The sequence below is a fragment of the Gymnodraco acuticeps genome, unplaced genomic scaffold (genome assembly GCF_902827175.1).
Source record: "Gymnodraco acuticeps unplaced genomic scaffold, fGymAcu1.1, whole genome shotgun sequence".
NCBI classification, from domain to species: Eukaryota; Metazoa; Chordata; class Actinopteri; order Perciformes; family Bathydraconidae; genus Gymnodraco; species Gymnodraco acuticeps.
In genome coordinates, this window is record NW_022992283.1 from 206,751 (window position 1) to 219,349 (window position 12,599).

Below are 12,599 nucleotides of genomic sequence, written 5' to 3' on the forward strand. Positions count from 1 at the left end.
TGTAAAAGGCTCGGGTCAAAGTCTTGCAATAAAGTATTTTTAACTTAATGGTTATGTTCATCAAATCTTTACATAGACCAAAGCTTTAAGAAAAGTTCACGATAAAGTAGTACCAGTCCTAAAACAAATAGGTTTGTAAATAAATTACAAATAACTTAACAAAAGTAAATACATTAAGCAGATTGGCTTATTTCTGAAATTATGTTATTGTAATATAAGTATTGCTGCATTAATGTTTTCATCCTTTAATGTCGCAGCTCATAAATGGAGATGCACAGATTGCAAATTGCATGTCCGATTCAGACTTTCTAAAAACTATAATCGTCAGCAAAACAAAGTTTATTTGATTAGAAAGGAGGTGCTGCAGGGAAGTCAGTCAGAGTTGGGGGGTTAGGGTTGTGACGTGCTGGGGGGGGGGTGGTGGAGCCTCGCAGATTGGGGTGCTGCAGCCCCCTCAGCACCCCCCCGTCCCGCGTCCATGAGGTACAGTACATATAGCTGGGATTTTAAATCAAAAATACATAATTTCGTATGTATTATTATCTGAATATGTTAATTAAATAAATGCAGGCCAGTAAAAAAGTACTCTATAGAACTATAAAGGATGACATGAAAACAGTACAATAACGAAAGTCTGATTCAGAGCAAGATAACAAAGCATTTTACAAGTCATTTTCTTTCTTTTAGGATGGTGAAACATTCAACAGAGACTCAAAAACCAAACACGCGAGTCATTTACCATCCGCAAAATAAAAACATACAATAATTATATATTATCTATTTACAAATAAACAGGAAGTGACAACAGAGGTTGGCCTCACTGTTTCCTGAAGCCTTTTAGGATCGGATAAATGTTCTCAAACGCATCGTAGATCTCCTCTCGTTCTTTAGCTCCTGCAAATGATCACAAGTAAATTATTAATAATGAACAATTATTATAACTTTGTTTAAAAAAAACAGAATGTGCAAATTAGCTCTGAGTGTTAGCGATGCTAATGTAAACACCGACCATATTACGTCCAAAACAGTCGGCATTGTTTCCGATAGCAACGTTTCTGATTGGGCCGTGGGTCCACATTTCAGATATTACGTCATATCGGACGCAAATCTGGATCAGCTCCGTTGTACCACCGTTTTTAGAGATTTGGGTTATAACAAGTACTTAGTGCATGTGAAATACATTTTAGTTGAAGAGAGCAATTAGCATTTAGCAAAAACTGCTTCTTTACGAACACTTAAAACCACAAAAACCTTGTAATTATAAAACAGTTGGTAAAAAATAATGTTTAAATCTCCAATTGTATGTTAGTGGATTTCTGAAATTATAGACAGTGTGTTTTAAATATTTTTGAACTGGATCCTCTTCTGATTTAACTTCTGTCTATAATAAAACGTTTTGAGTTTCGTTACCGGTCAGAACAACTTTCCCAGAGACGAAGATGAGCAGCACGATGCGAGGCTTCACCATGCGGTAGATGAGGCCTGGAAACAGCTCTGGTTCATAACTGTGGAGACAGAAACATTGTGTATAAAGCTTTTGAAAATCATGCTAATAATCAGAATAAACTTCCTCAAAAATCTATTTCACAATTCATCAAAAAGGTTAATGCTTTCCAGTTTCTGTAAAACCCTAATCTCGCTAACAGGAACTAGAAGCTAACTATTTGCTAAAGCTGCCTTTAGATGATAGGCGGTAAAACCAATACCAAAACCTTACTAGCCAAACTATTGTACAATGCCATGTCTTTTTATGCTGCTGCAACACAAACATTTCCCAAATTGGGATCAATAAAGTACTTCTTATCTTATCTTAGTGGGAAGCGCCACCCATGAAAGATTACCTGCGTCAATCAAATAAGATGTAGCAACACCATTTGGCCACTATGACAATTTTCTTCAACACCACTTCCTGGGGGCTTGGGTATAGCTGCCCCTGGACCCAGTCTTATGCTAAGCTAGGCTAACCTGTCTGCAACATAATGTATTGGCTTTATAATATATAGGACTTAACTAAAGTAAATGTATACATTAAAGGTGGGGTAGGTAAGTTTGAGAAACCAGCTTGAGTGCGCTAGAAATTGAAAATACACAACCGGAGAAAATCTGCCACTTCCTTCCAGAGCCCCTCCTCCAACACACACGAACGCGCACATGACCAATGAGGGCACGAGATAAGTTTGTGCACAGATGGAAGGCTGACAGGCAGGTCGGCCATCTACTACGGCTTCCACTGATGACATTTCTTTATGGATTTGTTATCAAAGCACTTCAGATATTCATTGCTATCGGATGTTAAGAGCATTCCATGGAATATAACAAAAAGTGTATCTCGAGCCGGTTTCTCAAACTTATCTACCCCACCTTTAAGAAGTTTTTGGCTTATTTCTGAATACTCTGCATTATGTTTTTGTAATATAATTATTGCTGCATTAATGTTGTTATCCTTTTAAAAGGGTTAGCTATTATGCAAAATCCACTTTTTCATTTATTTTATACATAAACATGTGTCCCCTCTGTGTAAAGAGATTCTGAAATGGCGCATTTCCACTGCAGGGCCTCACACAGCTCAGTACGGTATAGTTAGGCCTTGTTAGACCAGGCTCACTTTATGCTGCGTTTCCATTACAGTTTAGTAGCTGGGGCTGTAACTATAGTAACGCAGTGTAGGCGGAGTCATGACGTCATTCAATGCGAACCACAAAACCAACATCAGCCGTTAGCTGTTAGCCCTCAGAGCTCACAGCTCCTCATATCTGTTCAGAAACTAGACAAAAGTTAAACAAGTACAAACCACAGACTGCCTGTGTCATGGCGAATACAGTCGCTAGTTTATTTATGTCTGTAGGCCGTTGTTGTGAGTGTGGACGGTCGGAGCATATACTGCGTTAGCTTAGCCGATCTCCATTTAGAAAACACACATTCTGCAGACTTGTCAAAGCATTAATTCATGGTTTTTACTAACCGGTATCAGCATGTTGTTACTTCGGCATCATTTGAAACGTGTATTACAATTAAATCACGGTCAATGTCAATGTATGTTCATCTTGTTGTAAATCAAATCAAGTTTTATTTATATAGCACATTTATAAACGATTTTTGGTGGAGCCAAAGTGCTGTACATATAATAAAAATAGCCTACAGTAGAGACACTTTACAGCAAATACAACAGCACAGATTGTTTAGAATATCAGTATGAGAAAAACGACACCCTCTGTCCTTAGACCCTCTGTCCTCAGACCCTCACATCGTACAAGGAAAAACTTCCGGAGTTGTAGTTGTAGTCCCCTTGCCAGCGATTCTCTCTGACCATTCAGCAGTCGAGTGTTTACGTCACTAGTTTAGCATATTCAGCCCGGTTGTTGGCCCGGTAAGAACCTCGATTTTGGAGGGCCAGAACAAAGGTGAAAAAGTAGCCCTGAGCCGGAACTACCGCTAGTGGAAAAGCAAAAAAAAAACGGGCCGGGTTCGGCACGGCACGCTTAAACCGTGCTGCAGTGGAAATGCGCCAAAAGTTTTCAGGAAAAAAGATTCTCTCACTTTTTGTCCTGATCCATTTATATCAAAACCTGCCAAAATCACCAACCAAGGTAACCCCCCCCCTTATCACCTGAATCTCCTCCTAGAGCACCATTGTATTCTTTTTAACCAAATATCTTGCAGAGAGGGAGGGGAGTATGCTAAGCTAACCTGTCTGCAACACAGTGAGTGTCTACCTGCTGAACTGCTGGTGAGTCAGCACCAGGCCCTCCAGTCTGATGGGGAAACAGACGTCACAGCTGGCCACCATGTTCTGGATCTTAAAGTCCGTGAAGCGGGCGGGAAAACCGAGTTTCTGAACCACACGGGCGTACTTCCTGGCTGCCAGACGTGAGTGCTCCTCACTGCACAAACACAAGGGTGAGCCATTTAAAAAACAAACTGTCCCACCTTTACCTGGAGACACAGACAGACAGACAGACAGACAGACAGACAGACAGACAGACAGACAGACAGACAGACAGACAGACAAATATCTTATCTTAATTATCATAGTTTACATACAAATAGGAAGATAAATGAAACTTTTGTTATCTGAACATGGACTTGTAGGAATATTTGTTTGTTTTACTTTATTATTTTAACCCTGGAAATGGGTGTATGTATATGTGTACATATATAGAATTGTGTTTATCTGTGTGAGTATTTAATTACGTAATTATCTTTTTCTTCTTTATCCTGCAACAGGATGGGCTACCTCTGTATAAACTATGCTTTCTGCCCTCCCGCTTCTACTAATTGTGTTAGTTTTTCGGATGTATAAACTGTCTAATTGTTGAAATAGTACAATAAATACATTTAAAAAAACAGACAGACCTCTTGGCTCCTGTACAGACCATCTTCCCGGAGCTGAAGATCAGAGCGGTGGTTCGAGGCTCTCTGATCCTCATGATGACCGCCGCAAAACGCTGCAACAAAACAGGACACCTGAACAATGCTGGGGAGACGTTACAGCAATCACTACAACTTTGAAATACTTTACAGTAATAAGTCAGTATAGTGATGTATACTCAGAGATGGCAAAAGTACACATATCCTTTACTCAAGTAGAAGTAAAGACACTCGTGTTTAAAAATACTCGAGTAAAGAAGTTTAGTCAGTACTTCTACTTTTACCAAAGTAAAAGTAAAGAGGCTTTGAAGTGTACTTCAGTAAAAAGTACCCATAACTAGCAGCTGTTTTAAAGAGTACCTGACCTCCCTTTATATTAATAGAACAATAATGTCATTGTTAGCTAATGAATGTTTCCATGCTGAACAACGGCAACATGACAACGTTTCCATTGGTCCCTCTTCTTTAGAGAAGACCAGGAAATGATGGATACACGGATCGTGTTCAAATCAATAGGCACGCAATGACTCTAAAGAATAATGATCACGCATCAAACACACATTCAGACTAAAGGAACCAGCTGTTTGGGAAATGAGAGAAGTAGAAAGTACAGGTATTTGTGTTCAACATGTAAGAAGTAGAGAGTACAGGTATTTGAGTTCAACATGTAAGAAGTAGAAAGTACAGGTATTTGAGTTCAACATGTAAGAAGTAGAAAGTACAGGTATTTGTGTTCAACATGTAAGAAGTATAAAGTACAGGTATTTGTGTTCAACATGTAAGAAGTAGAAAGTACAGGTATTTGTGTTCAACATGTAAGAAGTAGAAAGTACAGGTATTTGTGTTCAACATGTAAGAAGTAGAAAGTACAGGTATTTGTGTTCAACATGTAAGAAGTAGAAAGTACAGGTATTTGTGTTCAACATGTAAGAAGTAGAAAGTACAGGTATTTGAGTTCAACATGTAAGAAGTAGAAAGTACAGGTATTTGAGTTCAACATGTAAGAAGTAGAAAGTACAGGTATTTGTGTTCAACATGTAAGAAGTAGAAAGTACAGGTATTTGTGTTCAACATGTAAGAAGTAGAAAGTACAGGTATTTGTGTTCAACATGTAAGAAGTAGAAAGTACAGGTATTTTGAGTTCAACATGTAAGAAGTAGAAAGTACAGGTATTTGTGTTCAACATGTAAGAAGTAGAAAGTACAAGTATTTGTGTTCAACATGTAAGAAGTAGAAAGTACAGGTATTTGAGTTCAACATGTGAGAAGTAGAAAGTACAGGTATTTGAGTTCAACATGTAAGAAGTAGAAAGTACAGGTATTTGAGTTCAACATGTAAGAAGTAGAAAGTACAGGTATTTGTGTTCAACATGTAAGAAGTAGAAAGTACAGGTACTTGGGTTCAACATGTAAGAAGTAGAAAGTACAGGTTTTGTGTTCAAAATGTAAGAAGTATAAAGTACAGGTGTTTGTGTTCAAATGTAAGAAGTAGAAAGTACAGGTATTTGTGTTCAACATGTAAGAAGTAGAAAGTACAGGTATTTGTGTTCAACATGTAAGAAGTAGAAAGTACAGGTGTTTGTGTTCAAAATGTAAGAAGTAGAAAGTACAGGTATTTGTGTTCAACATGTAAGAAGTAGAAAGTACAGGTATTTGGGTTCAACATGTAAGAAGTAGAAAGTACAGGTTTTGTGTTCAAAATGTAAGAAGTATAAAGTACAGGTGTTTGTGTTCAAAATGTAAGAAGTAGAAAGTACAGGTGTTTGTGTTCAACATGTAAGAAGTATAAAGTACAGGTGTTTGTGTTCAACATGTAAGAAGTAGAAAGTACAGGTGTTTGAGTTCAACATGTAAGAAGTAGAAAGTACAGGTGTTTGTGTTCAAAATGTAAGAAGTAGAAAGTACAGGTATTTGTGTTCAACATGTAAGAAGTAGAAAGTACAGGTGTTTGTGTTCAACATGTAAGAAGTAGAAAGTACAGGTGTTTGAGTTCAACATGTAAGAAGTAGAAAGTACAGGTGTTTGTGTTCAAAATGTAAGAAGTAGAAAGTACAGGTTTTGTGTTCAAAATGTAAGAAGTCAAAGTAAAAAGTCGTCAGAAAAATAAGTAGGCTATTGGAGTAAAGTACTGATACCAGAAACATGTACTTAAGTACAGTAACGAAGTATTTGTACTCCATTACTTCCCACCTCTGTGTATACTGTACTGACTTATCACTGTAAAACTTCAAAGCTAACTTTGAGCTAACCTTGTCTAAGCGCTAATATATCAACAAATTATAGTTTTATATTCTGAACACCAGTTAAATTTGTATTTTGGCATAAAGGACAAAAAGAAAACGTACCCAGAAACTGTTTGGGACTTCTAAAGAACATTACATTACACCAATGTTTACAATGAAGAAATCAATCATTGGGAATATTTAGTAGGGTTAGTTTAGTTTTTAGGGCATTTGGTTAGTTTGAGGCTTTAGATAATGTTTCTGTACAATACATGATATCTCTTCGCTTCTAAATGTGTTTGTAATATATTGTAAAATCTGACGGTACCTTTGGGTTGTACTCTGCATTTCTGGCTTGCAGGGCGATGAACTTGAGATCCAGAGGACAGCACAGGTTCACTGTGGAGACGATGTTCCTGCAGACACACGGAAACACCAGCATGTCACTCTATCTGAAGGCAGCAGAACACTTAAAACTTGAAAGTATAAACTGTTTGTACAGACCAAAACCGAATCAGACTTTTCCTGCAATGGCAATAAAAACAAGGTTAAAAAGCCATTAGTTTCGCTTTTGTCTGTCGCCATAGGTTTTTAACAGTCGCCATTTTGTTTTTGTGGAACCGGTAGAGAAATAGGATGGTTGAGCCCAACCTAATTCTACTTTCATGAATTTGAAAATAACACTAAAAATGTGCAGACCGAAAAACCTTGTGATAGCAAAGCCAAATCACATGGTGGCCGAGTCATAAAAAAACCTAGGTCTTTGTCATCAATTTTAATTTAAATAGAAAATATATTACATCATGACATGGTTCTGAATTGAAGAAGACTGGAAACTAAAGATTAAGACCACACACTTGTCAGGAACATGTTTAATGACGTAATAAACCAAGTGAGAAGTAGTATAATTTTCTCATAGACTTCTATACAACCTCAATATAATTGGAGTCGCCCCCTGCTGGATATTTAAAATAATGCAAGGTTTAAAGCACTTTACGTGACGCTGTATTGAAAGATACCTGAAACTAGCAATTGAGACCATAACCTTGTCAGGAACTGTTTTAATGAGGTAATAAACCAAGTTAGAAGTCTATACAATCTCAATATAATTGGAGTCGCCCCCTGCTGGATATAAGAGAGAATGCACTTCAGAACCATAACTACTACAGTTAAAGTATCAGTACTATGTTCTTATGTTCATCAGTGACTTACGGTAACAAATCATTCTCTCATAGACTTTTAAACAATCTAGATCTAATTGGATCTTCGTTATCAGTGACTTACTGTAGCTGTGGGATGATTCCTGACTTCTCAGTTACAGGGGTCATTGGGGTCATGGGGGTCATTGGGGTCATGGGGGTCATGGGGTAGAAAGCACTGGTCCCTAGCCCCGAAACCGACGCCACCTGCTGGGGGTTCTCTTGTGTTGCCAGTGTGGAAGCCTGGGAGTTGAAGTCCAAACCGACACCACTGTCCCGAGAGTCATTCAGAGCTGAAGTCTGACTGTCATCTGAAACAAAAACACACAACAGGGCTTCTTTAATTCAAAGCAAAAAAACATAAAATCATTCATGCCCCTTTTTTTAATCCACACATTGTTTATCTGTTCTCTATACAGAGGGGTGCAGGGATTACTTGTTTTTGTAGGCAGATATCAATGTTTTATACTGGTTCCCTAACAAAAAGCCAGTGGGATTTTTCTATTGGATTATTGCAGCAAAAAAGCTTTTTATGATACTTGCACGTTTGGTTCAGCAGCATTATCTCCACATATTAACATCACTTTTATGATTTATGAAGCTTAAATGCCATCTCCAGAAGTTCAAAGCTAATGTTAGGCTATAAAGGAACTACAGCACGGTCACATGACTTCACCACAGCTAAGCTAAAGGCAGGGTTGGGTTGTAACGGAATACATGTAACGGTGTTGCGTAATCAGAATACAAAAATCAAGTAACTGTATTCAGCTCGCGTTCTGATTACAGTTACTTTCGTAAACTTGAAGTGAATACATTTTGGATTACTTATTGGAATTATTGGTGGAAAGATTTCCTCACAACATTTAATATGCATTACTAAAGGTACAGCCGAATCATCACAGCGCACAAAACCTATTACCGCGCAGATGGACCAAAAAAGGGAGCGTTTGAAAAAAATGTGCGGGTCCGCTCAGTGAAACAATAACAACAAAACATGGAGGAACAAAAGTCTGCGTTTAAATCGTGTGTGTGTGTGTGTGTGTGTGTGTGTGTGTGTGTGTGTGTGTGTGTGTGTGTGTGTGTGTGTGTGTGTAGAGGTGTGTGTGGTTAAAACACATCAGCCACACCGCTCTTTAGCCTTTCTAATGATTCTGAAGGTAAACACAGTGAAGGCGGTGCGTGAAAGGCACTCGTCACTCGGTGCGTGAAAGGCGCTCGTCTTCTCAGAGGCTGAGTTAACCCTCCCGCTGCCTCCTGGTGCTGCAGAGATTTCATGAAGTGAAGGAGGTTTTCCTTCTATAAAACAGCTGCGGGCAGCAGATACTGTGAGAGTCACGGACATGAATACATAGATCAAGGCAGACTGGTGCACACATTCTCCTGTTTTGCCGATCCAGTGCTTAAACAAATATAGCTCTACACCCCTGGCCGAAATGTCCTGAAAATGAAGTCCGAGTTCGACATTTTAATTCATGTCCTGCCAACAGAATGCGACACGCCCGTTCTAAGCCGTGTCCCTCACTCCTCACATCCCAAGCTGCATCCCCAAAAAGTGTATTATGTTGTTACATCGTTTCAGATGTTGTGTTTCAGTTGTGCTCTTGATAAGCCATTAAAAAACAGTAAAAACACGTTCAGTTTCCTTTTTGTGTCTCCTGTTCACCAAAACATACCCATCTGTGATGGAAAAAGAAAGTAATCCAAAAGTAATCTAAAAGTAATCTGATTACGTTACTTTTTTAAGACACGTAACTGTAACTGTATTCGGATTACTTTCAGAGCCATGTAATCAGTAATCAGTAACTGATTACATTTACAAAGTAACCCTCCCAACCCTGGCTAAAGGTGGCTAATGTTGGACTATAAAAGGAACTACACCACGGTCACATGACTTCACGTCACCACCGCTAAGCTAAAGGTGGCTAATGTTGGACTATAAAAGGAACTACACCACGGTCACATGACTTCACGTCACCACCGCTAAGCTAAAGGTGGCTAATGTTGGACTATAAAAGGAACTACACCACGGTCACATGACTTCACGTCACCACCGCTAAGCTAAAGGTGGCTAATGTTGGACTATAAAAGGAACTACACCACGGTCACATGACTTCACGTCACCACCGCTAAGCTAAAGGAGGCTAATGTTGGGCTATAAAGGAACTACAGCACGGTCACATGACTTCACGTGAACACCGCTAAGCTAAAGGAGGCTAATGTTGGGCTATAAAGGAACTACAGCACGGTCACATGACTTCACGTCACCACCGCTAAGCTAAAGGAGGCTAATGTTGGGCTATAAAGGAACTACAGCACGGTCACATGACTTCACGTCACCACCGCTAAGCTAAAGGAGGCTAATGTTGGACTATAAAAGGAACTACACCACGGTCACATGACTTCACGTCACCACCGCTAAGCTAAAGGAGGCTAATGTTGGGCTATAAAGGAACTACAGCATGGTCACATGACTTCACGTCAACACCGCTAAGCTAAAGGAGGCTAATGTTGGGCTATAAAGGAACTACAGCACGGTCACATGACTTCACGTCACCACCGCTAAGCTAAAGGAGGCTAATGTTGGACTATAAAAGGAACTACACCACGGTCACATGACTTCACGTCACCACCGCTAAGCTAAAGGAGGCTAATGTTGGGCTATAAAGGAACTACAGCACGGTCACATGACTTCACGTCAACACCGCTAAGCTAAAGGAGGCTAATGTTGGACTATAAAAGGAACTACAGCACGGTCACATGACTTCACGTCACCACCGCTAAGCTAAAGGAGGCTAATGTTGGGCTATAAAGGAACTACAGCATGGTCACATGACTTCACGTCACCACCGCTAAGCTAAAGGTGGCTAATGTTGAGCATGATGACATTTAGTTGTTTCATTCAGACACTTGTTAGCCATTTTTTTTATTCACCAATGGGATATTTACTGACGTATTTTATGTCATAGAACAAATTGTAAAATCTCTTCAGCTTGTGTTATAACCACAGACCTTATTTCTGGCATCTAACCAAAAATGCTAACATGCCAACTAATTTCCCGGGTTTTAGGACTCATTCCTGCACTACAAATGTGTTCCCGTGCCGTCATACTTATGTTTGCATGACTGGGGTCCTGCGTGCTGAGCTCATCAGGCAGGAAGCTGAGGTCCAGATCCTCCGCCGGCTTCACCTTCAGCGGGGGGGCGGAGGCGTCCGGACCCTCGAGGTCCAGATCATCCTCCAAGAGGAAGTCGTCCTGCAGAAAGTGATTTTATATAAAAAATGTACGACATTTACGTAAGACCTCCGACAATTATTCAGTGGAGGCACAGACTTCAACAGGTCTACAGGATGGAAAAGATGACGGCAAGTCTACAAATGAGAATGGACTCCTTTATCAAAAGGTGGAACGGTTTATAATTATGGAGTGTAATGGAGTTTTGGCGATTAGGCCCCGTTGTGCAGGAGTATGATGATGAATGATAGGCCTACTCCTGCACAACGGGGCCTAATCGCCAAAACTCCATTACATTCATTTGTGCATTCCTGGCAATAAATATGTGTTCTTACATCAAAACCGTCTCTCCTGATTGAATTGTCTTTATTTGTGAAAAGTTAGAGTCATACAGAAACTTGAGTACAGAGAGGATTTTTTAAATATGCTAATAATGTGAAAATTCAAGTGTATAGCTCATGTTAGCAAAACATTGTTTTGATGAAATGGTGCATCTTCAATTCAATAAACTTTTAAATCAGATTAAGTACTGTATTAAAAACAAGGTGATATGTGAAATTGAAATACTTTTATTGGCAACAAATCACTGAAACACTATTCAATTATTGTCTTTACTGATTATTTGATTATTAGGTGGGGTAGGTAATTTTGGAGAAACCAGCTCGAGTGCGCTAGAATTTGAAAATACACAGCCGGAAAAAATCTGCCCCTTCCTTACAGAGCCCCTCCTCCAACACACATGAACGTGCACATGACCAATAAGGGCGCGAGATAAGTTTGTGCACAGATGGAAGGCTGGCTAAAATGATTGGTCGTGCTTTTTACAGCGCCACGGCTTCCACAGATGACATTTTTTTAGATTTTTTGTCAAAGCACTTAAGATATTCATTGCTATCGGGATGTAATGGAATATAACAAAAAGTGTATCTCGAGCCGGTTTCTCAAACGTACCTACCCCACCTTTAAATGATAAAAACTCCTCTTGTTATATCTAAATGAAAAGTCACCTCCGTTTCAATGTACTCGAACTCAACAGGTGTTCACTGATTACCTGAACAATTTGATGTTAAATAAACCTTTAGCAGGTGAAACCAGCAGTATAGCCAATCAAACACTCGTATTTTATTTATTTATATACCCCAATATCATAAGGAAACACATTTTCATGAAGGGGTTTTTACAGACTTTACAGCATAACCTCTTTAGACCCTATAGCAGAGCACGTGTTAAAACTTCCCCAAATCAACCCCCACATTTGAGGTGAAACAAACTCAGAGTATTGGCCTGCAGACATTTTAAACTGTACTCTTTTTAGTCAGTACTCACTTTTGCAATGGAGTCATCAAAGTAACGCTCCAACGCAAACTCGTCCATGAGTGAAGATCCATGGGATTTGATTCAGGAGCTTCCACAGCTGCATCCAATCATGAACTCATCAACGCTAACGCGCGCGCGCGCACACACCACACACACACACACACACACACACACACACACACACACACACACACACACACACACACACACACACACACACACACACACACACACACACACACACACACACACACACACACA

At 39.5% G+C, this 12,599-nt stretch overlaps 1 protein-coding gene across 1 annotated transcript; it reads right to left on the reverse strand.

Annotated features, from left to right (window-relative positions):
• Window positions 1-646: 646 nt before the first annotated feature.
• On the reverse strand, window positions 647-12,454 carry tbpl2 (TATA box binding protein like 2). The gene is made up of 8 exons (XM_034207432.1): window positions 12,348-12,454; window positions 10,898-11,042; window positions 7,874-8,099; window positions 6,918-7,005; window positions 4,354-4,445; window positions 3,714-3,881; window positions 1,411-1,505; window positions 647-894 (listed from the first exon to the last, which is right to left on the reverse strand). The coding sequence occupies exons 1-8, from the start codon at window positions 12,393-12,395 to the stop codon at window positions 818-820; spliced, it is 939 nt and encodes a 312-aa protein (XP_034063323.1). The 5' UTR covers window positions 12,396-12,454; the 3' UTR covers window positions 647-817.
• Window positions 12,455-12,599: the final 145 nt, after the last annotated feature.